This window comes from Sprattus sprattus (assembly GCF_963457725.1).
Source record: "Sprattus sprattus genome assembly, chromosome: 7".
Classification (NCBI taxonomy): Eukaryota; Metazoa; Chordata; class Actinopteri; order Clupeiformes; family Clupeidae; genus Sprattus; species Sprattus sprattus.
This window is the reverse complement of record NC_137926.1, coordinates 30,079,026-30,106,032: the sequence shown is the minus strand read 5'-3', so window position 1 is coordinate 30,106,032 and position 27,007 is coordinate 30,079,026. Positions and strand designations below refer to the sequence as shown.

General features: G+C 40.4%; 4 protein-coding genes across 5 annotated transcripts; 2 read left to right on the top strand and 2 right to left on the bottom strand.

Annotated features, from left to right (window-relative positions):
• The first annotated feature begins 867 nt into the window (after positions 1-867).
• Positions 868-4,730, top strand: psma1 (proteasome 20S subunit alpha 1). The gene is made up of 10 exons (XM_080842300.1): positions 868-924; positions 1,941-1,985; positions 2,079-2,180; positions 2,415-2,518; positions 2,679-2,767; positions 2,871-2,941; positions 3,040-3,169; positions 3,288-3,367; positions 3,465-3,569; positions 4,454-4,730. The coding sequence occupies exons 1-10, from the start codon at positions 922-924 to the stop codon at positions 4,487-4,489; spliced, it is 765 nt and encodes a 254-aa protein (XP_080698426.1). The 5' UTR covers positions 868-921; the 3' UTR covers positions 4,490-4,730.
• Positions 4,731-5,897: 1,167 nt separating this feature from the next.
• Positions 5,898-10,977, bottom strand: ric3b (RIC3 acetylcholine receptor chaperone b; the record flags this gene model as incomplete). Its single annotated transcript, XM_080841791.1, has 6 exons — positions 5,898-6,415; positions 6,749-6,894; positions 6,975-7,068; positions 7,996-8,077; positions 10,241-10,458; positions 10,866-10,977. 6 exons carry the CDS (start codon positions 10,975-10,977, stop codon positions 5,898-5,900), a joined length of 1,170 nt encoding a protein of 389 aa, XP_080697917.1.
• A 1,248-nt stretch (positions 10,978-12,225) lies between these two features.
• On the bottom strand, positions 12,226-15,929 carry LOC308367571 (ras-related and estrogen-regulated growth inhibitor-like protein; the record flags this gene model as incomplete). Its single annotated transcript, XM_080841511.1, has 5 exons — positions 12,226-12,511; positions 12,850-12,998; positions 14,009-14,082; positions 14,771-14,827; positions 15,878-15,929. 5 exons carry the CDS (start codon positions 15,927-15,929, stop codon positions 12,226-12,228), a joined length of 618 nt encoding a protein of 205 aa, XP_080697637.1.
• A 2,573-nt stretch (positions 15,930-18,502) lies between these two features.
• cUnh11orf24 (chromosome Un C11orf24 homolog) lies at positions 18,503-26,642 on the top strand. Of its 2 annotated transcripts, none has more exons than XM_080842460.1 (5): positions 18,503-18,530; positions 18,926-18,977; positions 20,767-20,961; positions 22,783-22,905; positions 24,757-26,642. In XM_080842460.1, exons 3-5 carry the CDS (start codon positions 20,781-20,783, stop codon positions 25,755-25,757), a joined length of 1,305 nt encoding a protein of 434 aa, XP_080698586.1. In that variant the 5' UTR covers positions 18,503-18,530; positions 18,926-18,977; positions 20,767-20,780; the 3' UTR covers positions 25,758-26,642. The 2 variants fall into 2 exon arrangements, with proteins under 2 accessions (XP_080698586.1, XP_080698585.1); XM_080842459.1 differs by having other exon boundaries at positions 18,527-18,574.
• Positions 26,643-27,007: the final 365 nt, after the last annotated feature.

Sequence of the window (27,007 nt, the reverse complement as noted above, 5' to 3'; positions counted from 1 at the left end):
AGAATAAGACTTTTAGTCTATTGTTGTCAAAAACATAATCATTTGGAACAGAACAGAATCTTGAAAGACAAAATATGTTTATTTCACTTCATTCTTCCTGTTTAGCTCAGCCATGACAGATGGCTTTTTTTATTTGAGCAATATTGTGACGTTTGTTTTGTCTCTGTATGTATCTCAGTTAATTGGTGATAAGTGAATTTTCTTAAAACTCCCCATGATAAATATTGAAAACAGCAAGACACTGTTGTGAAACCAGTCTCACACAGCCCCGCACTGGACTCAAACCCACAAACGTTTTTTATTTTATTTTGGTAAAATTCAGAACAATTTAATTTTGGGATGTCTATTCTGCTGCAAGGTGGATTCCCCCGCTCCCCTCAGTCCTGAGCATGGGGTCAACTGTGAGCCTGACAGAATGTTGCAATGGGATTGGGGAATGGGGACATAGGCCTGCTGGGCCTATTTGGCTGGCAGAGCCCTACAAGTGGTGAATGTTTACAGAAACAGATTTACATATTTTATATATATATATTTTCAATTTTTTTTTTTTTAAGCGTTGATGTATGTTATCTTAGTTGAAGTTAGCTACTCCGAAAAGTAGGCTACTGTCAAGGTAAGGTTAGATCTAGGCCGTTACTCCATGAGCCGTTGCGAGATCACTTGTTATGGTGTCCTTTTTATTTTATTTATTTCATGCGAGTAAAATGAGATCTTGTGGGGTCTCACAAACGCGAATGCATGCATATTTCCCGGTGTCTTACAGCAACTTTTTATTGAACCTGTTTCGCATCAATCTACTGCTTTGCGCGTCTATCGATGCACATGTCTGCTCGGAGATCCATTGTATTTCCTGTACTTCAAGGAAAAGAAATAGATTGCTAACATCGTTGTTCTGGATAGGCGGCTGATTCAGAGGCAAACATGGTGAGGATGAATGGATGCTGTTTTAATCATTGTACCATTTCACATGTTATTGGGAATGGGATTATGTTTGATATTTAAGTGCTGTAGTAACACCTTAGTTGAGCTCTGTATGATTAATCTGTTGGTCATAGACAATACAAAATATGTGGCTAAAAGTAACGTTAGCCAATGCTAGCTTGATACCGTGAGTAAGCGTAAAACCAACTCACACAAACTGATTGGCTAGTCAGTGGCAGTATCACTCCTAAGTTCAATTCTGGTCCAAACTAGTGCTGATCACCTGTTGTGTTTTTGATTTGATTATCTTTTCTGAGGTTATTTGGGATGAAAACGTTTCCGCAGTCCCAACTAATTGGAAGGTTAACATTTGCGGCCGCGCTAGTTGGGTTAGCCTGCATGTCCAGTAACGTTAGGCTATTGTTAGCTAACTAGCTGTCGTTAACTTGAGCTGTTACATTGCTTGAAGAACTTGATGCGAACGTCTGCGATTTAGGTATTGCAAACATACTAAGTTGAATAAAACAATTCCAATGAGTAGATGAACACATCTGAGATCAGAAAGACGTGTATTGGAAAAAAGGGGGAATTAGTTTGTAGGTAAGTAGATAGGTAACTAGCAAGCTAATCCGCTAATGTCAGTATTGTGTGGCCACTTACTTTCGATTTACAAAACGGTGTATTCGCTGACTGACATACTGACTGTCAGTGTCTATAACAACGCAAAAAAAAAAAAAAAAACTCTGAACAGGCAGTGGTTGAGGCCAGACAAGTGAGGTTAGGTAACCATATCACAAAGTCAAGTAGGTGATATTTAACTGTTTGCTAGTTAATTATATTTAATTTTTTCATTTTAGGTATGATCGTATTAATATTCCACTATCACTAAACTATAATTGTATGCATTCAAATGAGTGAACTGTCTCCTGTGTTATAAGTTATAGTGGAAGCCTATTTTGAAATGATGGATATGTGTTAGATGATCTTTTACTGAGATGTTTTTCTTTTTTCTCTCTCAGTTCCGCAACCAGTACGATAATGATGTCACTGTATGGAGTCCTCAGGTAAAGTCAAATCAAGTCAGCTGTTATTTGCCTCTGTTCTCTTGTGACTAGGTCACAAACAGTAATATGATGTATGTTGATGTCTTTCCTTAGGGACGCATTCATCAGATTGAATATGCCATGGAGGCAGTAAAGCAAGGATCTGCCACAGTTGGACTCAAATCACGCACACATGCAGTTCTTGTTGCTTTGAAGGTACACAGTATTCTTAAAATATTTTCTTCTGTGCTAACTGCAATTCTTTATTTTGCTTAGATTACTATATTAGCAATTACGTCAATTAATATGTGTTGTCTTCAACATTTATTTTAAGATTTTATATTTATATGACTTCTAGATAAATGCATCTGCCATAATAGTGAACATATAATTGTATGAAGTGTATGTCACATGCAGCCTTTGAAATTTTTTTGTATACTGCATTCATAGAGAGCTCAGTCGGAGCTTGCTGCCCATCAGAAGAAGATTCTACATGTTGATAACCATGTGGGTATCTCCATCGCTGGACTGACAGCAGATGCCAGGCTTCTCTGGTAGGAATGGTTCCTCCCCTTGACTTGTAGGCCAACCAGTAGAGATTTGAAACAATGGGTCTAAGAACCAGTGAATATAAGTGCATGCTAAACTTCAGTGTTTCATTTAGAAGTTGTTTTGATACAGGAACTCAGTCATTGCCTTTCTCCTTCATCACAGTAACTTCATGCGACAAGAGTGCTTGGATTCTCGGTTTGTGTTTGACCGACCCCTTCCTGTGTCCCGCCTGGTTACACTTATTGGAAGCAGTATCCTTTTCATTCTGTTAAGAGTTTCTTGTTCTGTGTCCTGAGTGCTTTGTCAGCCAGCATCCTCTCTAGACATATCTGTGATCTTTAACCCTCCCACCAGAAACTCAGATTCCTACACAAAGATACGGGAGGAGGCCCTATGGAGTGGGACTTCTTATCGCAGGTTATGATGTAAGGGCTACATGCTGTAGAAGTTGATACGCAGAAACTAGTTTGGCTGAATCATAATCACAGAGCAGAAAGGTTTAATTTTCATTCTTCATTTTTAGGACATGGGGCCCCATATTTTCCAGACCTGTCCCTCAGCAAACTACTTTGACTGCAAAGCCATGTCCATTGGAGCGCGCTCTCAGTCAGCTCGCACTTACCTAGAGAGACACATGGAAACCTTCTTGGACTGTGAGCGATGCATCCAAACACACTTTTGAACAGAGAAATATAATGTGATGGTGTGTTATGTGATTGGTGCATGTTCCAGTAGGACTTAAGAGTTGCTTGTTTTTTTATTGTTTTCTAGGTGAGCTGAATGATCTTGTGCAGCATGGCCTTCGCGCACTGCGGGAAACCCTGCCTGCAGAACAGGATCTCACCACCAAGGTTCGAATTTCAGTTAGATTACCATTTCACCCTTCTAGTGTTTCAAGTTCTCTGTGTGAGTTGCTAGGTAAATGTACCTGCCTTTTTCACCATCTAGAATGTCTCCATCGGCATTGTGGGGAAAGAGAGGGAGTTTGCCATTTTTGATGACGATGTCGTTGCACCCTTCCTTGAGGGTTTGGAGGAGAGGCCACAGAGAAAGGTGATGTTTTTCGCAGTTTGAATAAGCATTCAGCATCTTTTGCAGATTCTGCATAACAGTTGTGAAATGTAATGCCATACATCCTACTGTCTGGTGTCAGTAGTTTTTTGCCAGTCTTCTCCCAGTGTTTTTTATTTATCTGTTGATTGATTTGAGGCATAGGTAGTAAAACCTGCATTAATATGAACGTTATGGTTCACAGGATCAATGAAGCCTACTCACAGCTAATAGCAAGACTTGTACTGCACATGGTTCTCTGTCACAGAAACATTGTCTAAAGGCAAAATAGCATCCACAAAGAAAATATGACGGTCACCTCCGCACAGTTAGGACTGTCACGTGGAGATCTTCATAACCAATGAGGGCCCCTGTGCAGCTCCCTGTGTAACACTTGATCAGCTTGAGAGCATTTGAGCAGCTAGTGGTTTCATATTGACTCCCAGCAAGTGTGAACAGCTTCCCTGGTCCTGGTTTACTTCTCAGTTTCACTTAGATGCTCATCAAATAACCAGCTACAGACCAGGTCTGTATCAGTTTGATCCAACTCTTGGAAAGTGTTCTGACTGAAATCATCTTGCCAATAGGGTTAGACTTCGGTGGACTTAAGGCTATAAAGACAGGTTATTATAGTTGAGTTCTCTGATAGGGAAATGCAAGCATCCTATTCAACCTTGTCCTTTCCCAAAGCCAAACAGTCATCTCTATTCTGTGCGTTTTCCTGATCACCACCCTCAGACACACATTTCAAAACAAAAGCAAAACACTGATTCAGGGACTCTGTACAGCAGTAAATTGCAATGCGTGTGTTTTTTCCTGTAAGTTGCAGTCAAAATGAAGGCCATGAGTTGCTTTTCTCTAACCAGTGCACCTTTTGTGTGATGCAGGTAGCTCAACCAGCCGATGAGCCCATGGTGTACTGAGGTGGCCAATCAGCAGCCAGGATTCTGTCGAGCTGCTGAGCAACAATCAGCAGCCCTGTATTCGGTTCAGTTACCAAACCACAGCAGCTGCTGCTGCTCTAAGGAGTCACTGCAAGCAAACAGCTGTAATGTAATACCATATATAAACATTTACATCTGTGCTATATGCACACTGACCGTAGGATGTCTGTTTTCTATCTTGATGGGGTTTCAAAACCAATTAAAAGTTTTTGTTTTCTGATTCATGTTTATTGTGTGGCTCAGCTCATATAACACGGCCTCTAGTCTTGCTACCTTTTTTAAAGACAATGTTTACACAATGTAACAGACAAAAACCTCTTAGGATGTATTGGCAGTGCATATATTGGTACACGACAGTACACCTATTGAATTGAGGTTTGCAAAAGAGGATGACCATAAAACAAATGAGCTGTAGCACAAGCGCTCGGCAGTATCAGGGATTTACACGCACTTCCGGAAGTTGTTAGTTGTCTAAAGAGTTGGTTAATGTTTTTGTCATGTGCAAGTGCATGACAGTTCTGCTGGTGAGAGGGCAGAAAGCTGCCTATTGCAGTTTTATACAAAAGGAGGAAATGACGGCAACACACCAAGCAATAAGATAATACCTTAATAAATTAATGTAAAGATTTATTTCAGTAATGTTCTAGGATTCGCTGTGTGTGGTAAGGAAATGCACGATGAAAGACATGTCTCATTAGTGGATGTATGGGTGATTATGTGGGAAACGAAAAACAAAATCACATCACATTAAATATAAACCTGAATTCCTACTTTACATACGTAGGAAAACTGAGAAATTGCCGAAAGCTAATTTTACCTGTATTATAGTTGAGAACACAATGATGCGGTTAAACACAATTATATACTGTATGTACAGTGTTTAATGAGAGGTATTTATTCAGTAAGCATTCTTTGTGCATGAGTAGTTATAAAGTTGTGGGTAGGAAAATAACTTGATTAATGACTTCAGTAAGCATTCTTTGTGCATGAGTAATTATAAAGTTGTGGGTCAACCTATTTCTAGGAATGCAGAAGGAGAATAACTTGATAATGACTTCAGGAAGCACTATGTCAAAACAAGCCCTGAGTTAGTGTCCCTTGGTGAAATGGTCTCTTCATGATCTCTGTAACCCATACTCTTTTCAGGGCAGCATAATGAATGAAACATAACAAACATGACCAAAAAATATTTTAAAGCTTGATATTAGCAAAAAAACAAGGGCACATACCTTAGCATGAGAAAACGCTACATTCTGTCCAATATCTTCACAAGCATGCCGTGAATGTTAATCAAGATAAGGAAGGGACAGTGGAAAGCATTAAAGGTATATGCATGATAAAAGGTCCATTAAATAAAAACTTAAATCAGTCAATTGATCCTCTTTGGTTACTTCTTGTTCCTCTTCCTCAGCTGAGTGGAGTTCTTTTCTGAGAGGACTGACGTCCAGCCTGAGCAGTCCTCATCCGTTATACCTTGCTTCATCTCCAGCACCTCATCGTCACCGTTATATTCCTCATCTTCCATCAACTCTTCCCTCTTCTCCCCATTTGCAGCACAATCACGATAATCATCCGTTCTGACTTGCTTGATCTCCAGCACCTCATCGTCAACGTTATCTTCCCTCTCCTCCCTGTGTACAGCACAGTCATGATAATCTCCCATGTTCGCCCTGAGCATGTCATCAGTGTCAGCCATTCCATGTGTGCCATCTTCAGTACACCCAGGACATATGTCTTCAACCCCGCCCATACTCTCAGCCTCATCCTCCTTCAGTGAGTCTGTCATCTCCCCATCCTCTGGCCTCTTGGTCCACTCATCTGCCATGTGCTGGTAGCCATGGCAGTGCCCATGATGGCAGCAACCACCCTCCGACTCTGGGTGTGTATCTTCTTGATACTCCGTTTCTGTGATAAACCCATTGAAAAGAGAAAATCGATTGCAAACAGTCTATTGCAAATATTCAACCCCCAATTTCAGTTTCCAATCCATGGCCCTTTTTTGTGGTACACCAAAAAGATGCAAATACAGATCTTTTTATTTTTGCTTAGGTGAGTATGTGAAATGTTCAGTGCTACATTTTTGGGAGTAGCAGATTCAAATTCAAACAAACCCAATTTGATTTTGATTTCACCAAACTATCTTTTAAGAGGTCCTGACTACTGACAAACAGTATAATACTGACAATATTCTAAGTATGTATGTAAGTTAATCTGATGCAATCAAAAAAGGTGCGGTACCTTCCCAGTGCTGTGAATATGAGCTCTCTGTTTTCCTCTCAGGAGTAATACCCTCCAGCAGGCTGCCCTTGTTCATCATAAGGGTGATTTCCTTAAGCTGAAGCAGCAGCTCCACCTCCTGAACTGTGCTCACTCCTTTTATCGTCCTGAGAGAGGCAGAGAACAGAGCATCCGGTTAGTGTGAGCCAGTGGATCATTGGATGAAAGAGAGAAATCCAGAACAAACCTGTCTGGACTGTCGCTAGCCTTGGAAACAATCTCCTCCATCACCTCCTCAGTCTCTTTCAGTTTGTCCTGGAGCTGAGCCAACTCAAAGTCAGCTGGAGAGGAGCGAAAGAAGAACGAGTAAAGAATAGTGGAAGTAGATTCAAATACCACAAGTTGCACACTATGGCTGGCTGATTACTACTGCTATAAATATAACTTAAGTGAACACACCTCAGAAAGACAGAGAAATACTGTGATCCTAAAAAGATGATAGGATCTCAGCAGAACTTAAAGTTAAACTACAAAGCTTTTGAGACTTCATAATATAATAGGCTACTGAGCCTAGCAGGTAAAAATCAATCGGTAACCAATGGATAATCAAGACATTTATCAACAATTATTTTCTTGCAGGTTATCCCTCACATCGGGTCAATCATGTTTCCCCAAAAATGACAGTTGATTATGCTGTCTCCACAGGACTGTCAATGACTCAATGAAGTGTATTTGACTAGTGCAGCAACAGTGTACGTACATGAAACAGATATGGCTGGACTAAACCAGCAAAGCTACTTTAAGAGGACTGCTAATCAAAATGTTAAAGGCCCCTAAAAGAAAAGGTGATCATCTAAAGTCTCATCTCACAAGATCATCTTAAGATACTAAGAAAACAGCCATGTTTTATAAATACACTAAATAAACTCCTCCTCCTCCTCTAATGACAAACATAACTGAACCCTCTAATTTACTTAGTATGAACGTAATGCAGATTAAACAGGAGCTACTATGTTCAAGCCTCTTTACTTTATCAAAGTAGCAAGCCAAACACATCCAGTTTTAAGTAACTACATTGTGCCTTCAAGGTCAAAGCCGAGCAATAACTATCACGTTATGACATTTATACTTAACACTTCAATCAATTTTCTTGGGGCCTTTTCACCAGAAGTGACAATAAGAAGTGATTATAAGAAGCAATATGTTATCATAAAAAACACAGTTTGGTCCACCAACAGATAATAAATGCAGGAGAAAAAAAAACTTACAAATTTTTCTCTTCATATTCTCTGATCTTATTGTAGAAAATCTACTTTCAGGCGGTTTAGATGTTTTCCCTTTTGATGTTATCTTTAAAAAAGACAAAGACAAAAAATACAACATATCACAATATGCTTTGTTTTAGAATATCTTACCCTTATAATGGCAACATTGCAATGATCTTCTCTATTTCTGACACCTTTATTAAGACGCCATTCAACTCTAACCTATGTCAAATTATTATTTTCCTATTTAACATTTTGCTGGGATTTGTCCAAAAGTTTACCCATTTGAACAATACTTGCATGCCAATAGCCCCTTATACATGCGTCAATGTAAAGCTGTTACATTGCGCCTACCACGATAGAAACTCGCGAACGTGTTACAATTGCCTCATGTATAAGGGGTCTAGATGTAAACCGTTAGTTTTTCCGCCGATCGTCTGAGCCTTTCGAGAGAGGTGGTTTACCACGTTCATTCGTCTTAGAAAAGGGCGTGTCAAATCAGGCCGATGTGTCATGGGGGAGGCCGTGCGTGACTGGGGGGAGACGGTGACAGGAGGCTAGAAAGTTCACTCCATCATCTCTTTGAAATTCCTTATTCCATGAGTGGTAGGCTACAATGACTGGCTGTTTTAAAATATAACTAATAGCCTAACGAAACAAAATAACCCAGGAAGTTTCATCTTCGAGACGTTAAGGCTTCTTCCAATACTGACAGCTGACTCATAGCTTGCAGGTTTGCGGGAGACGCGACATTTGAGGGATGTCACTTAATTTAAACCTTTTTTGCTTCCGTTAGTGTGTGTGTGTGTGTGTGTGTGTGTGTGTGTGTGTGTGTGTGAGATAGAGACAGAGAGGACTCAGGAAAACATCGGAAAACACCGTGTCTCGTAAGCCTTAAACTATCAATCACCCCAACAATGAAATATGCCATTACAGTCGCGACAAACTTCTTGGCATTGTGGTGCGCCCAAAACGCAAGCTATAAACGTAGCCATCCTAATGTAACCAAAATATACCTCTGCTGATATGCCTAACCTTCGTTCTATTTAGAATTTGTCTTAGCACTATGCAGGAATAAAATAGCATCTACAGTGTCAGGATTCAGGCGCTCTCGCCTGGCTTCTATAACGCGCCCTGCTGCACTGAAGGAGCGCTCACTCGCAGCACCTGTTGCTGGAACGCATATAATTCGTTTTAAAAGGTGCTGTAGTCGTGGGAACGACTGGCCTGGTTTCTCCCAAAAGGAAAGTAGATTTTCCTCTGCTGATCCCGCGTCTATATGGAAGTTTGTAGAGAGATTGCCGGGGAGTAAAATGCTCCCTTTCCGTTACGTCTGCTGCTGGCTAGTAATACAGACAGCCGGAAAGGTTAATAAACGGAATGAAATAGCTACACATTACACACGCTATGTTTTAATAAAAGCCACGTTACTCACATACTGGTTAACACTGTTTGTTACAGCACATAAATGTTTGTCGCTACATCCAAACTGCGTCACCGTTGTCCCTCCCTGTGCTCCAGCCGCACCATTTTGCTTGCAATGTGAATCATTTAATTTAAATATGCTTATTGGCATTTGTTGCACCTTAATCATTTTCTACAAACATGATATGCTATGTATGGTGTAGTACACTGAGACTCTATTTACTGCACAAAAACTAGACACGTTTGAAAAACTAGACGTTTGCAATGAAGTAGGTTAACTTTCGCCAATATCTCCGTAAGGGAGATGGGTTATGTGCTCAAATTTCCTGGGATCAAAGAAGACGTTAGTATTCATGTGCAAACTAAAAATCACGTCTCAGGATTGCTGCGCATGCAAGTTAATTCGGGTGTCTCAACTGTAACTAATACCACTGTCATATAATTATGAGTCCAGTAAAAGACCGAGCAAACACAGTTTTCTACCGTTGTTGAAACACATCCACGCGTAGACTCGTTTTCTTTCCATCCGAGAGTGGTTATTCAAAGAAAATATTAAGAACTATATGCTGATAGAAAGAAGGGAACTTTAAGCCACTACACTGCGATGCGGATCCACGTTGATGTTGTTATCAAACCAGGTGGGAGCACATCTCCGTGGTCTTTGCGCATGCCCGAGGCAATGTAACCGCTTCACATTTTGCACATGTATACAGGTAACGACAAGAGCCGTTTCCCTTGAAAATATTCACACCTACACGCGAATACGATACGATAAGCTGATCTGATCTCAGTGGCACATGTATAAGGCCCTATTGTGTCTTACCTTAAAGAGGATGTAAAGAATGTAAAGAAGAATCCCAAACCCATAGATGGGGATGATTGTTCCAGCGAGACCTGACTTGCCACCAAGTCCGGCCCCTGTGCCTCCACCTTTGGCACGGGCAACAGCTTCAGAGTTGTGTGCGCGAGAGGATTGTGCCCCGCTACCTCTCTGGGCCTCAGGTGCCACCTGACTTCGTGCCATGGGTGGGAATTGTCCACCTGACATGCAACATTCGAATGTTAAACAATGAGCACAGGTTCGTGAACACGATTAAAGAAACGAATCAACAAGAAACTGGACAAACAGAATCTAAAACCACTAAAATACATTTCATTCAGCGTCAAATGGTAGGACGGCATGTCCAACTGAACCTCCTTTTGGTTAACTTAAACTTTGTACAAGGAAGAGTTGCCTATGCAAGGTATTTAATATCCTGCCATTCCTCGACAGCGCAGGTATACTGAAGGTGTCAAGCCACAGTAAATATGCCACAATAAAAAAGGTCCCCGCTGGATGAACTGGGCACCGACAGAGGCTAGGCTAATCGTGTATGCTATAGCCTACATGGGTTAAATACAAGTACAGTGTAAGGTCACTCATTAAGGAATATTGTTTAAAATCTTACCCTCCGATTGTTGTTTTTTGCCTCCCGACAGAAGCATTTTGGGAAGAAGCAGTGCAACGCAGAGCACTAGGCACGATACAAGGGTAACCTTTTGAAACGTTGACATCGACATTTTCGATTTCAGAATATAAAAAAAATGTTAAATACGTAATCTAAACTAATGAATTGAATATTCCTCTGCTCTTATTTTTGTTTACATGACTAAGGCTATATTACATACACATCTACTCCAAATGCATCCGCGCACCGCTTCCAACATAGGCGCATCAATAGCCTAGATATGCCGATGTGGGACAGTGTAGCCTGTCATAGGATAGAAGACAGTTCAGGCTTGACCAACCGAATGCAAAATTTGAACGTCGAAATGGAGCGTCAACAACGTCTCGACATTAATGCAGTGTAGCCTCTGAAAATGAATCCCACTTCGGTAGGCCATGTTGGTAGGACCAACAATGACCCAAATGAGACTACATTTGTTGTTGTTCAAGAAATAAAACCCCTTGAACAGAAACATTTCATTAGCACCATCGACATTTACAAAGCATCTTGTTTTACTCAAAACCCAGGCCTATGTATTTTGATATTGTTACCGCTTCATTTGCTGCCTATTAATAGGAAACTATTGCACGCGCCCTCTAGCAACTTTGTATGTGAATTGCAGATATCTTTCAGTAGAACAGGACGAATACATAGAATTGGGTCCCACAAACTTGTCCATACATACCTTCAAAATCTCAGCAGTTACGAGTATATTGCAGACAGATTAAATCTGAATTGCACAAGGTTCATCCAGATATTTACTACAATGCATGCTTGTGCATGTGGTCTTTAGCTCAGAATAATGACATCCACCCCAGTTATTTCTCCAGCAATATGGTTGACTACAGACATAAAATAGAGACAAGACAGACAATATAATAATAATTTTATAGTGCTCTAAATCAAACAAAAATATGAATATTGAATCTACTTCTTCCTACTTCCTTTTTAAAAGAATTACAATACAGAATAATTATTCAGAAGAACTTTTAAGAAGTTTACTACATCTCAGTTACTGCATCAGGTAGGATATGCTGTGCAAATTCAATGGCATGAAAGCCGCTGCTGAATTATTAAAGATGCAGTCTGTAATTCTGGCAAAAGGATGTTGAATGTGGGATGTAGGATGTATTTAATTCAGAGCATCTCTTATTTAATCTAAACAGCCTATGGAATTACACCCCTCCCCTCTATGATCCTGAAGCAATGAGTTGTTTGGCTGGAATTGTTTATGGCTTGGTTCAAGCCATTATGTTTGTTTCCCATTTACAGAGCCAAAACTGTGTACGAACAAAATTTTTTTAGTAAAGATGGTCCACATTTATACAGACTTTCTCCTCTTGCCAAAGACATTGTTGATGAGTTTGGCCATTGACTTTGAGCCACTGCATCGCCGGCGGTCTGATCTATACTTCAGATGCTCCATCACCTGGCGTATAAGCCAGGTAAAAAGGTCGGCGATCTCCTGGTATCCCTCCGAGGCAGAGACCTCTTGGAAGTGGCATTTGTTCTCCAGCGCCAGAGAGCGGCCCTCCTCTGCCTCCACTTGACGGGCATGACACAAGTCCTGCTTGTTTCCAACGAGACAGATTGGCACCTCTGTCTCCCTGCAAAAGACAAACAATCAACAAGTTGTATTACAGTTTGTCATCTGTTTCTTTGGGCCTTACATGTGAAATACCTCACTCCCCTGGTAAATATTTAGAAGAAACTCTGTGAAAGCTGCATAACTTTTTGATGTATGTGAACATTAATATACGCTGTAAGGTAGTCTTTTTAAAGGGTGTGACTTGACAGGTAGTTCATCTAGTAATTAGACATTTTATGAGACCATAAAAATATGCAATTCATTTTGACCTTGACTGGCAAATTGAAATTAAGTATTGAATAAAAAATCAATCTGTTAATTAACAGGTACATCTTAACAAAGCTTAAAGAAGCTCACCCTTTGTATGGCTCCACCCTTGCCTCTTTGATCTGCTGCAGGATGCCTATGGCATGGAGGAAGGAGGGCCGGTCACTGATGTTGTATACCACCACAAACCCATCAGCCCAGTCTACAGGTTCCTCGGTAATACAGCGGCTCCCTGCACTCTGAGAAACACAACGCTGTCTGCATTATGTTTGTAAATCATTTTATCCATAAGTTCATATTACATTACATTTAGCAGCAACTTACAAGGATGTATACACATTTTACACTGATGGCACACTGCACATCGGGAGCAATTAGGGGTTAAGTGTTTTGCTCAAGAATGCTTCGACAGGGAATCGAACTAGCAACCTTCTGATTACTAAACAACTTCTCTACTTCCTGTACCACTGTCGTAACGTATGTTACATAATTCGTAACTAGAAAGGCACTCTGAGAGTGCAGACCTCAGCCAAGGCTAATATGCCCTGTGACGCAATGTTAAAGGAAGTGAAAAATTATTCCTGGATCAACCACTTGATGTGGATCCCCTCCAAAATGCTATGACAATTGCTTAGTTTTTGCGTGACCCTGCTGACAGGCAAAAAAAAAACAGAGAGAACCAAAAACATAACCTCCTTGGTGGAGATGATGGCTTTTTGAAATGTGGAAATGATTTTGGATTTGGGCTGTTTCTATTATGAAAGATTTAAGTGCAGGTAAAAGCCTGTTTTTACTGCAGAGTCTTCATGTACAGTTAGCTCAACCTACACAGATACACCTTACACAACCACTTTCCTGGAAGCCGCAGGGCTTTTCAATAAAAGCACTGCTCTGTAGTTAAAACCCTGTAAGGGCACTCGCTTCAGCGGTTAAGCACAGTGCTGGTTACGTGGTTTTTCTTCAAAGACCTGTTTGCTAGCAGGCAGCTCTACAGGGGTCTTCAGTAAATCTCATCCAGGTCATATTCACTCATTCAGCTCTAAACCCTTCAGTAAAAACAAACCTCTGTTAGGACCAGAAGCAGAAGCGGTCACAAGAATGTGTTGTTGATGGTAATCAGTACAGCTACACTTACTGGGCTATGGATTCAGATGAACATATTGATGTATATACATATGTGTGTGTGTGTGTGTGTGTGTGTGTGTGTGTGTGTGTGTGTGTGTGACACTGAACTGATGACAAACCTCACCTCTGAGCAGGGGTCAAACACATCCAGGTTCAAATGCCTGCCATCAATTGAGAGCCTCTTGTGGTATAGAGAGTCTGTAATGAGGAAACGGAAGTGCACACGTTACTGATGTATGGTCCAGTGATGACCATCTTACCTATGGTGTGATATAACTGGCTCATTTCAGAAGCAATTATTTCCTTAAGCCATTGCAAGTCTCAGGTATTTGCTGGAAGTGCATGGGAAATCGGAAGAAGACTTTCACGTGCTTAACACTCAAAGAGTTGTTGTAAAATGAATGTGCCAGTGATTTAACCACAAGCTCACAGCAATCACAAGATCAATGTTCATATCATCCTCTGAGGTAAGACAGGAATGTAAACCAAAGCTCAAAATCATCCAGTCCTCCTTGCATGATTACATGGGATCTGTCTCATTTCTCATATTTAGCCAATAAACATCCAAACATGCTTTAAATCATGTGTTCCTCAAACTTGACCAGTGATCAGTGATGGACAGTAACAACAAAAATGTGTCAAAACATTTGTGAGGATAGTTTTACTCTGTTAAACAAAGTATTTTACCAGGGTGCATGCCAATATATATTCAATGTAGATCATGGCTAAAAACATCGGAGCTAAATATAACAGCTCAAGGGCTGTTTTATACAAGTTGCATATACACATGCTAATTATATTATATTACATATATAGCTAATTATACTGTATTACAGCGCAGTCTTAAAATGGTGTCCTATGTAGTTGAAATGAAATAACTACTCACTAGCATTGGAAGCATACTCTCCAATGAAACGTTTGGTCAGGAATCTCACCAGCACGGCTAGAGAAGGAAAGAACAATATTCGAAGATCCAAAGAGTTGGTGAAAAACGTAACCGTGAATAGCACCTGTGGTGACTGATGGATGTAAAAATAGTTTTTATCTAAATCCCATTATTGTATTCAATTATCCCATGCTTCAGAAAGGCATAAGACCATCCTCATGGTAAAGTTGTCTAGAATAGGGCATCCCAACTGGTGCATATTTTGGCAATGTAAAAGTTTTCCTTTCCATGGCACCTTGGCATTTGTCCTCTACCATATGATTATTGGCACCAGACTGCCGCACCAGACCAGGCAGGGAGGCATGGTGTTTGCATAGTTTCTTCCATCACACATTCACTGTATTCAATGTGCTCTGAAACTATCCCAGTAGATTCAAATTAGTCTCTGGGCATACACAATGAGAGTCCATCCAAAGACTATGATAGTACAAAACTAAATAGTTACAGTTGGTAAATCTAAATTATCGAACCTAGTTAAGACATTAACTACCTAAAAGTATCTGTTTCCAAAATTGATGTTTCCTAACAAAAATGTTCTCTCTCCCTTATTGCATGTTCCAATTGCTGATGGATGTGGAAAATGTGTTCCTCACCCCGACTACTCCTCATCTACGCATATGGACAGCCAAACTCTTTTCTTCGCTCTGGGACGCTGCTGTAAAAACCCATAGTCCCATAGTCCACCACCACAGAAACTAAGAGTTAGTTGGACAAATGGGACAAGTGGTCTTCTGTGAAACTCCGAACCCCATTGCCAGTTGCTCTCTGAAACTCTTTGGCTCATTTTCTAGGCAATGCTGTGAACTGCATTCTGATATTTAATGTCTTCCACAGCTAAAGCACTTTAACACTGACATGAGACCACCCTCTGGGTTACCTAGATGTGTCATCAGATGGATCTCATCTCACTTACAGAAGTAGAAAAACAAACATTTCAGTTGAAATACAAATTCTGTTGGCTTTTATAGACCATTGCCTTTGAAAGCTTTACAATTCACATGAGACAGAGACAGATAGAAAATAAGATAATCAGAAGTATTTCCTGACCTGACTTTCCCGTCCCCTCGCTGCCCAGCAGGGCCAGTTTGATGTCATTCATGACTGCATGTGGGTGACCCTGATTTCACTAGTGTGCTGTGTGGCTTCACTGGGCTTCTGGGCTGCCCCTCCTCTGGATGCTTACTTGTGGCAGCTCTGGCTAGCTACTTCAGCTTCACAAAGAAAGGAGAGAGGAAAGCAGAGCCACTCACATACAACACACACACACACTCTCTCTCTCCCTGCCTCCCTTTCGTGCTCTCTCTCTCTCTCTTGCCCTCCCTCCCTACCTCTCTCTCCCCCCTCTTTTCCCCCTCCCACTGCTTTGTTGATGTCAGGTCACAGTAGATGGGAATTACTGTACTCTCACCCACTGATCTTGGCTCATTGTGAAACGTATTCAACTCAGAGAATAAAGTCACACTCGACTTTGTTAAACCTATATGCCATTTTGTTGTTCTTTTGACAAAGCTGGGTCTTTGGTTACCTTGTACAGCGTTGCTAGGAAACTTAAGAAAGGTTGAGCACCTGTCATGAACTACAGTTCAGAATGAGCCTTACACAGTTTTCAATATATCTATATGTTTACATGCCAAGGAAAAAAAACAGGAACAAAAAATGACTTGCTTATGATTATTCCAGTGATAAAAATGGTCATGTTCGTCAAGGGGAAGTTTAGAAAACATCAGAATGCATACAAGGCATCCATTACAACTCATTTGTACCACTACACAGACAGGTTGAAATGCAGTACACCATAAACCAATCTCTCCATAAACACAGCAGTCAGAATGGTTCTTTCAGATAATTTGCTCCTTTGGTTTCCACAATAACATCCCTTACTAAAATACAAATAGAACTAAGTATTTCACTGGCAAGTCTTAGGCCCACATTTTATTTCATACTCGTCAGACACATTTATAACTGACTAACAGTGTGATACAGGTATACATTTTCTCAATACGTATGCTCCCTGGATATTGAGTATAAGCTTGGTGTTTGGTCCAGGAACACTGTACCAAATAATAATACCTGCCCAAATAGTAATGTTGATTAATGTCAAAATCTTCTATACCAAAGTGAGAGTAAAGCACCAACTTGCTGTCTGATATTACCTTGCAGTACACAGCTGCTGGTGTGGGTGGATGACATTGTGAGGGTACACAGATATGTGATGTTATGTTGTAAATTAAAGTGTCAACTGAAATCCAACACAAATAAAGTATAAATAATAAGTAATAATTAGTTTGCTAAAGCAGTACTATTGAAGAAAGGGGGACATTATTAGCCATCCTGCTGTTGTGCAGTGTAGGACTTATGATCGATTTTAGATATTTATTTAAAAGGTTTAGGTCAGGGGTCTCAAACTCAAATTACCCTGGGGCAGATGAGCGTCCAGTCTGGTCATTGGGAAGTCAGATTTTTACCGTAAACGCTGGGGTGGCCCAATTAAAACTGGAACTTTTCTATTTTTTTTTTTATATCAATGGAACTTTGCGGGCCGGATTTCACCCCCGGGCCTGAGTTTGAGACCTCTGGTTAAGGTGATATGGGGAACAGTTTAAGTAGGCTTGAGTAGTTTTCATGTAACCTCCTAGAATTATCATCATTAGATCTACACACTCACAGCCACAAGGTCACATTAAAAACGGTCCCTAAGAATGCTGCAAGGAAATATTTATATAATTATTTAGAAGCTTTTTCACATTTCCAAAGGCCATAGTAGGTCATCAACCTGGCAAAGGTAACCATCTCCGCCTAACAAAACTAAAAAAAAAGTGCTGGTGTTAGTGGTAATGACTCCTGGCTTGATGTAGAAAAGGAATTACAGAATGAGTATTCACACCAAGCAAACAGACTTCAAAAGCCTGACAAACCAGGACAATTTCGGTTTGTATGCAGATCCATATGATTTCTCACACTGTTGGTGTACAGGTAACCAAAACGTAAATTAGACCTAAACTCTGACTGCCCGCTCCTTCTGAATGTAAGAGTGTGTGCAGTTTAGGTCTGTTTTAACTAATTTACGTTTTGGTTACCTGTACCCACACCAACATAAACAGAGCATATGAGTCTGATGGTGTAGCCTACAATGACACGTACTGTGCTGATTATATTTCTGCACATTTAAGTGGACTAGGCCATTCATTGGATCAGAAGATCTTTATCATGGTTCTAAACCAGACACATATTCCCTGAGCTACTTTATTCTCTGGTTTATCTCTTCACGAGAACTACCTTGCTTTAAAAGAACAAACTGATTTTAATTAAATGAAGTAGGCCTATCATCCCGAGTTTGGTTGTCTGTCCTAGTCATATGCATCAAATATAGGCCACATTGCTTGAGGAAATGCGGGTGAACGGTTTTTTCAAGAAGAAAATATGCCTACTGGACTGATGTTTTACTGATATACGACTTCAATACAAAATACAGATTATCTTAAAAACTTCAAGGTAAAAGGGTAGGACTAGGAAAACCCTCTGGAGCAACGTTTTGTTCGGCATTTCCTACACATAGACATTTCACCTCCGATACAGCAGATGGGAGCACGTTCTTGTACATTGGCCTGTGGACCGACAGAAATCCCCTAGAGAAGACCACGAAACGTACCGGTAGGAGTCAATCAGCGTCAACACACGCCCCTCGTTCCTGAAACTCAGGGTAAGTTGTTTAGGAAACGTTGCGGCTGGAATGCTTAAATATTGGTAAGTTAACACCTCATGTTTTGTTTGTGTCTAAAACAGAAAATAACGTATTTCACACAGTACAGCATTACTTGACTGGCTAGCTAGTTGTGCTAGCTCGATTCTCACTAAGCTACGCAAAAAGCTAGCAAGCTGACTGACTGGCTAACGTTTCATATCTGCAATCGTCTTACACATTGTAGTATTTGTCTTGAACTCTTTGACGTTAGTGAATCCACTTGTATGAATTATTTTAGAAACCATACATGCATGATGACAGCATGAGCAAAGTGTGAACGGAGTGACCTTAATATCAAATCATTCGCTTACACTTTGGCTAACTCACTATTTTCTTTAACACAATTTAAACAGGACAGGACGCACTGTTGACAGGGGTAACGTTAATGTGGAACAAATATTTAAGGTAAGTTCTTATTTTTTAATATAGCTACCTATCATTACTTATTTGTTTTTTTCCTCCAACCTATCGTTGTGCATTCAAAGTATATACCCCACCGATCGAACAGTGTTCTTGTAGTGTGCTCATAGGCCGCCGGATCTGTGTCCTGGTGAAGTGTGTTTTTCCATTCTTTTGACTATCACGTTGTTTTCCTTTAGGGAGGAGGCAGTCTGATTAAGCACATGACCAACATGTGGATAGTATAAGAAGGCATAAATCATATGCCATTGATTGAGTTTTGTATTTTATGTAGTAGCTCCATAGTTAACAGTAGTTTGTGAAGTAGTTTATGATTTAATGATGAAAAGATAAATCATGACCGAGGACCAGCGTTTTAAAACGTTACCTCAGGATGTAGCCTTCAGGCAGACTGGTAGACTGAATGTCAGGTAGGCAGGAATGAGTTTCCTGTTGGCACACTATAAGTGACTGAATTATTGTGTTCCGTTTATTATATGGCACAGGTCATGGTTCATCATGCCCTCCTTCACCCTCTTGCAGTGCCTGAGGTAAAGCTGCACCTTTTTGGAAGAGCTCTGATAGTTTAGAGCTAATTGGATCAGGTTCAGGTACAGTGCTGTGATTATATTCTTTCAGAGGGTAGGAGAGGAAGTTGTTCCATAGTTTTATAATATTGGTTATAAAAATAGTGACAAAAATAGTGACATTGTAACCAGAATTATACAACTCCTTGTTTTCTGAATTTGGTTTCGTTCCTAGGGATAACAGATCTTTTTGTGAATGTTAGCCTGTTTATCATTAACTAAATGTACCACTCCTTAAGACGTATCCTGCTTTTTTCTACTTTTAATGAAAGAAAGAGTGGGTATAGCTTGTGTGCGCATAACGTTCCCGCCCTAGCTGTGTAATCATGTTGAATAATGCTAGCCTACTTATTAAGCAGGAACTCCAAATGTCAGCTGTAAATTGTGTTTAACAATCAACACAATCATTATTTCTCCAGGTTATGTTCAAATGCTCCAAAGTAGGCTGTCATGACACAATCATAACAGTCTTTGTCTGTACTTCCCTCAAGAGAAAACCTGTTGTAAATTACTTTGTGCTTACAACATAGCAAGCATCAAGTGGCTATCTACATTTTACACAATCTCTAGCTGAGCAAAGATGTATGTGTATCTACATTTGTTTACTTACCGAAGCCCTTCACTCAAAATCTTTCTTTCTTAAACAGCTTATATGTTTAAATCAGGGGTAAAAATGTGGAGAGGGAAAAAAACTGAATCTATTGATGAGCAAAGCTAGTTAAGACACATTGACTGAGAATATTTAACCTCAGTCATTTTTGGGTCCACAGTGCACTTTTCAAACACACAGGTAGGTGGAACCAATGAGTAAGAATTGATGTGTGCAAGTGTTACTAAAAATGCACCCTGCATTCATGCGAAATGTATGTCAAATTGGCAGCATACTCAGAACAATGTAAAAACTCTTGGTTAAAAGGAGTTGTTGTATAATGTACTAGATTATGCGAACATCATACTGATGAATTCAACAACTACATGCACCACAGTGTAGTACAATGCATCTCTGATATGTTACAGAATAAAAAGTATACAGGTTGGTCTACCTGTCTACTGACTCTGTCTCTCAGAATCTGTCATGTTGGGTCATGTCAATGATAAGCTTTGGGAAATTTAAAAATGTAATAATGACATCAACATGTAGTCTTTCCTGTATCAGAAGAGCCTGACCTGAAAGATCACACAAACGTGTTCTCCCCTGTGTCCTGTAGATGTCCCTCCTGTGATGGTGATGATCCTCATCCCACCCAGGTTCTTGAACCCCACCATGACCCTCCACCCTCTCATCACCTTCTCCCCTGTCCTGGGGCTACTCACCCTGCAGTTGTTCTCCGTTGGCAGTGCCACAGTCACTGTAGTGGCCAATCAAACAGTCCAAAGCCAATACAACTGTACTACAGCTCTGTGTAAGTCTATATATTTCATATAATAACAGACATTGTAATGAGACATAACAGTTGGGGAATCTGTCTCAAGAGTGGGAGTTGTCTTGAACTTGTATGTTGAATAGACTAATGAAAGAAAAAATTAGCTAAATTTTTTTGCTTAATCCTATTTAGCTGGCCTGTAATTTTCTATGTGTGGTTACTGGTAGAGGATCAAAATGCTGAAACTGATGAGTACTGTGCTGAGTAAGTTTTTAGTATTGACATTTTTCATGACTAACTATGCATCCAATGTAATCATTTATTTTGTCTTGAGTATATATATTCACTGTTTGGTCATGTTGTTTATAGAGCTGCAATTACACCCCTTCTATCTTAAATATTAAACTAACCAAAGGGTTGTTTTGATCTCTCAAATCCTGTCTGGATGTTCTCAAAGTAGTTTGTTTTGCATGCATGAAATACATCTCAGTGGCTACCTCTGGAGATAAATCTGAAAAATCAGGAGTCTGTAAAATATCATATTTTGGATAAAAAAACGAAAGCCATATGTTTTTTTCTTAAATCCCATATTTTGACTTGAAGGACATGTAATTTCAAAGGGGCCATGTGTTTTAGATTTAAGATGAAAGGGATGCTTGGGCCTTGCTGTTTTGTTTATGAGCCTGGCGCTGCTTTGGCGAGCCATACGCTTCAAGTCTTTGTCATGACACGTTCTGTCTTTCTTTTTTTTTCTTTTTTTTTTTCAATTAAATCACACAATGCCCTTAAAAAAGGAAAAGTAACACACCACACATGTGGACCTACCTGAGCTTCAGCACGTGTGTGCACAGAACATGGAGGATATGATGCCTGGGGCTATCTTTTTGTTTTTTTTTGTTTCGTTTTTTTTTGTCTCTGTCACTCAGACATAGACATACTCAAATATTACAGCACCCAAACCTGCTCTGTCAGGATTCTAGTGCAGGAGTATGGTTATAAGTAGCTAAGAAATGAAAGCTTGGACTCACCATCTGGAAATGTGAAATGCCTGGTATGCTGGTGAGCTATAAATATATAATCATTCAGCATCCCAGCTCTCAGACCTATACACACACAGTCAGTGTGTTCAGGCCACATTATTCTTATAGCTTACTATAAGGTGACTCCAAGTGATGTTAGGGAAAGTGTCCTTTTCAATTTCAGTCTGCCCACCCCCCCCAAACACACACACACACAGACACACCACAGCCAACCATCATCTTGCCCGCCCCTCCTCACATTGTACTCCAGTCCCATTTGGAACAGCTGGAGAATCATTCGAAACAAGAAAGCAGATGGCCTTCCAATTAGTTTGCTTAAAAGATGACTGAGGTGCCACTGCCTGCCAGCGCTGTCATTGTACTTTCCTCAGTTGGCGGCCCTTGCTCTCATTCTCAATTTCTTGGTGAACTTTTTTTGTTTATTGGCTGAATTCATCACATTGAGTGATGTTGCACATATTGGGGTGGGGACCTGATTAGTTTTACCCCTGTCAGTTTTGCCAGTTTTGAGATGTTTCAAATGCGGTATTTCCTAAGCATGATAATCAGTAATCACTTCTGCCACTGATGTGAAGTTGTATGAAGGGTCTCACATGGAAAGAGGAATGCTAAGACATAACATAGCACACCTCCATCTCACAGCAAAGGATCAGGTTACTGGTTTCCTCCTTAAAAGCAAGAAAGGGAGGCTAGTGGTTTGCTTGATGTCCCACTATTTCTAAAACATTTTGTATGATGCTTAAGAAATGTGTGATCCTGTGCTGCAGTGAACAATAACTCACAAGTGCTCTGGCTGACTTCTCTTTGCGTTTTATTCCAGGCATTCATGTCCTTTGTGACTGGACTCTCTATTGGGCAGATAAATCAGTATGTTTCCTTTTGAAATGTTCCAGCAGTGAAGTTTGCCAAAACATCACCGTTCAAGACCTGAACATAGACAAAGGTAAATTCTCAGTTTGCATGCTGCAAATAAATAATCAGATTAAAGGTGGAAAATTGTGTCTTAGGAACGGAAGACATTTTGATTGGTTCAAAGCAGCAGTAAGGAGTCTTAGTCTAAACTTAGGCCCAATCTCGATTCTTCCCCTTGCCCCTTTTTCTTTGTCTTTGTCTTAACCCTAGCACTTGCAAGTGTAAGGGCCAAGGGCTGAAAACTTTCCCCTATGAAATGAGACGCCACTCGGTTTCGGGTATGTCACTTGGCGTCCCTGGATAATACAAGATGGTACATGTAAAGCACAGGTCGATGTCTTCAAACAAGTGCTGTCATTCACAGATATCAAACGGAATTCGCGGATAAGTTATCTGTAGACATGCGTGACTGTATGAGCTATGAAACTAGCGATTTAAAAAAAGTTTCAATTATGGTTGCAAATATATATACGACTGTATAGAGCACAAAACTAGACTGCTGTAATTGTTTTGTGGACGGTACATGTAAAGCACGGATCGATGTCTCCAAAGCAAGTGCTGTCATTCACAGATATCAAACGTAATTCGTGGATAATAAAGTTATCTGTACACATGCATGGAGTCAGGCTAGTCCTAGCAAGCTACCATATAATCCGATGGAGTGGTGGCATACGCGCTAGCTGTAACCTAAAACTACTGTTTGAAAGCTTCAGTTAAGACCTACAATACTCTGCATCGTTTGTGTAGCACATTTCAGATCAAACCGAGTCATTATAAACATATAAAAAGTTGTGTAGATAGCTTTATTCATGTAAAATATTCCTCACTTCAAGCAGCCATGTTTTTTTGAAAATTCCCGAGCTGGTTTCGCTGTGTGCTCTGGGATAGCCCTTGGAGGAGCAAGTAAGGTCTCGGATCATCTTAACTCCAAGGGCCATATAGCCCTCAATCCTTATCCCTTAATCTTGATCAAATTGGGTATTGAGACACCACTAGCTCTCACATGAATGCGCAACTTCAAGGGTAAGGGGGAAGATAAGGGGCAAGGGGAAGTATTGAGATTGGGCCTTAGTCTTAGTCTAAACTCCTTACTGCTTCTTTAACAGGGTCTTCCATCCTGGACCACAGAACTATATAGTGCATTACCTGGATGACTAGTGAAAAAGATAGGTGTGTGACTCATTCACATAAAAACATAGTATCTAAATGGGTTTGAAGACGATGCCATAACTAGTTTCCTATAAAAGCATGCCTCAGAAAGTGGCAAATTGTTGCACAGTGTTGTTTTGAAGTGTCTGCTTAAATCCACAACCTCTCATTCCCCTGATTCTCTCATAATTGTAACATTACATACTATAAGAGAATACCACAGCATGGGTTTTGTGTGCAAGCTTGTGTGCGAGTTAGAGTTTGATAAAGGTGTGGAAGATATTGTATCTCAACCTAGAAAAAATAATAACAGGAAAGACAGAAAATGACACATTCTGATAGGCAGGTGACCATGTTATTAGTAAGAATTAGTAAGTATTCACCTCGACCTGACTGTCTGTCAAAGAGAAGTAAAAAATCAGTAGATATTTCAGTAGATCCTACATCATCAGGAATCAGAAAGGAACAGATTTTAGTCAGTGACCCCATATATTCTGCCTTTACCGCTCACATTTTAGCTACATAAAGTGGATGAGTAACTAAGCCTTTCTGACCTTGTACTGATTTAGATAAAGATCTGTTTTTGGAGGTCAGTTCTATTTCAAAGCATATTCCCACCATCCTGCTTTATGCCTCAAAAAAGCTGATAATGTGTTGTTACATTTATATATCAGCTTTCTTAATAATCACTGCAAAAGACATCTCACATTTTGTTATTTTTGTTTTGTTTCAGGTGTTGGTAGTGGACCTCCATCTCCCGTCATCACCAACTCTAACCCAGCAGATACCATACCCCTGAAGACTACAAACAGCACTTTACATTCTGAAGCCTCTTTGGTCCAGAAACAGAATGCATCAGCAGGAGCCAACCAGGCTGTTGACAGTGAACTTAACAAACATAACTTAGCCTCTACTTCTGAACAGCCCAAGGCCACCACCACCACAACTATCACCACATTCAAACCAAAAGTCTCCATAGCCATATCACCAAAAACCAACTCAACTACACCCCCTTCCTCAATTACCAATCCGCCAACCAACCCGCCACCACCCCCTAAGAGCACTGCAAGGATAGCACAATTAACACCTTCTACAAAAACTGTTGCAGTAACATTATCTCCAACTACCAATACACCAAAGCCAACAACCACCACCACCACTCAGACACCAACTCTGCCTGCAACCACCACAACCACCACAACCACCACAACCACCACCACCACCACCACCACTCAGACACCACCTCTGCCTACCGCCACCACCACCACCACTCAGACACCACCTCTGCCTGCAACTACCGTGGCCATCACCACTGCACTACCACCTCTGCCTGCAACCACCACCACTGCACTAGCACCTGTAGCTCCTACCACAAAATTGCCACAAAAAAACAGCTCGACACCACCCCCTCCTGAAGAGAAGCCATTGCCAACCACTCTGAAGATCCTAAATCCACCTTCTACGTCTGAGAACCCCAAAGCCCTGGCCAGTTCTCCCGAGCCTACGACCAAAGGGCCAGTGAGCAGTACCAAGAAACCCATCACCTCTGGTGTACCTCTCACCCGTCGGCTGGTGGACACCAGCTCTCTTCTTGCAGTTCTACTGTTTGGTCTCTTGTTCTTTGTGGTGACTGTAGTCTTGTTCCTCACACAGGCGTATGAGAGCTACAGAAGGAAAGACTACACCCAGGTGGATTACCTGATCAATGGAATGTACTCTGACTCAGGGGTCTGATGGAAGGAATACGTTCACACTGCATCATGGTTCTAATTGGTCTCAGTTATGAACAGGGTCTCAAAGGGGAAATTGACGGAGGCTTGCAACCTCTTCAGCCACAGATCAACTTGTTCTTCGGGTACTAACTTGGCGAGATACATGAAGAGATTGCATACTGATTTGTAGTGGGATAACATTGTAATGTCTCTGAAGGCTTAACACAGGATTGTGGGCCAATGTGATTACATGAAGTATATGTTTATTTTTTTTATAATATGCATTTTTTTCTATGCAGAGGATGCTTCCACTTTCTTCTCATGGCACATAGGACTTAAGCCTTAGTATTGACTTAATATTTTTTTGATTGAATGTCATTTCATGAGGTTCTGTAGTGCAATATGTGGAGATGTTTGTCATGTTATTTTAAGGTCCGGTGTTTTCATTTCATAGCAATTAATTTTGTTTTGCACTATTTGTCTTTTTCTTTTTCTTTTCTCCAAAGTGTATTCATTCCGTTGACTGCTAAGGAGAATTTTGATAATGGATGCCTTTTGACTCTGGTCGTCGCCAGGTTATTTTCGTTGTTTACCATTCCATTCCTTGGATTAAGATTGAATGCCAAAACGGTCACTGTGGAAGGAAGCACATTATTGTTAAGCTAAGGGAATTGTGTAGCCATTATGAACCACGTTTCCAGGAGCCAGAGAGTTTAGTTTGCTATCCAGATGAAACCCTGGTGATTGAGAAATGTTATGAGGAGGAAAGATACAGGTGTGGTAGCCTGTTTTACGTGCCAAGTTTTTCAAGTCTTAACTTCATGCACTTCTGCAAATGAAATGTACTTTACAACAAAATAATAAAGACTAAATGGGCTGATATTTCATTTAGTTTTATTTACAGAGACATATTCTTCCAGATGTTTCCTTTGATTGTGATCCATGACTATGAATACGCTGTTGAGACTCTACAGTGCCCTCCACAATTATTGGCACCCTTAGTGAATGTGACCAAAACAGGCTATGAAAAAATATATCTTTGCTGTTTATCATCTTGGTCTTTCCCTCAAAATATTCACAAAAATCTTACCTTTTCATCAAAGTAAAATTCTTGAAAGAAATATTTTTTTTGACATTACATAAAATATTTTTCTCCAAAACATGGGTGCCACAATTATTGGCACCCCTAGAAAATCCTATAATTAAAATCTAACTGAAGTATATTACCAGTCGTGTTTTACATTTTTGAGTTCACCTGTTTCATTAGGAACT

Excerpts from the sequence above, each read along its gene's own strand:
- psma1 (XM_080842300.1), top strand. Across the intron at positions 1,986-2,078 it reads TCACTGTATGGAGTCCTCAG|GGACGCATTCATCAGATTGA; the intron begins GTAAAGTCAAAT and ends GTCTTTCCTTAG. Across the intron at positions 2,942-3,039 it reads TTCTTATCGCAGGTTATGAT|GACATGGGGCCCCATATTTT; the intron begins GTAAGGGCTACA and ends CTTCATTTTTAG.
- cUnh11orf24 (XM_080842460.1), top strand. The coding sequence starts at position 20,781 with ATGGTGATGATCCTCATCCCACCCAGGTTCTTGAACCCCACCATGACC. Across the intron at positions 20,962-22,782 it reads CAACTGTACTACAGCTCTGT|GCATTCATGTCCTTTGTGAC; the intron begins GTAAGTCTATAT and ends GTTTTATTCCAG. Across the intron at positions 22,906-24,756 it reads AGACCTGAACATAGACAAAG|GTGTTGGTAGTGGACCTCCA; the intron begins GTAAATTCTCAG and ends GTTTTGTTTCAG.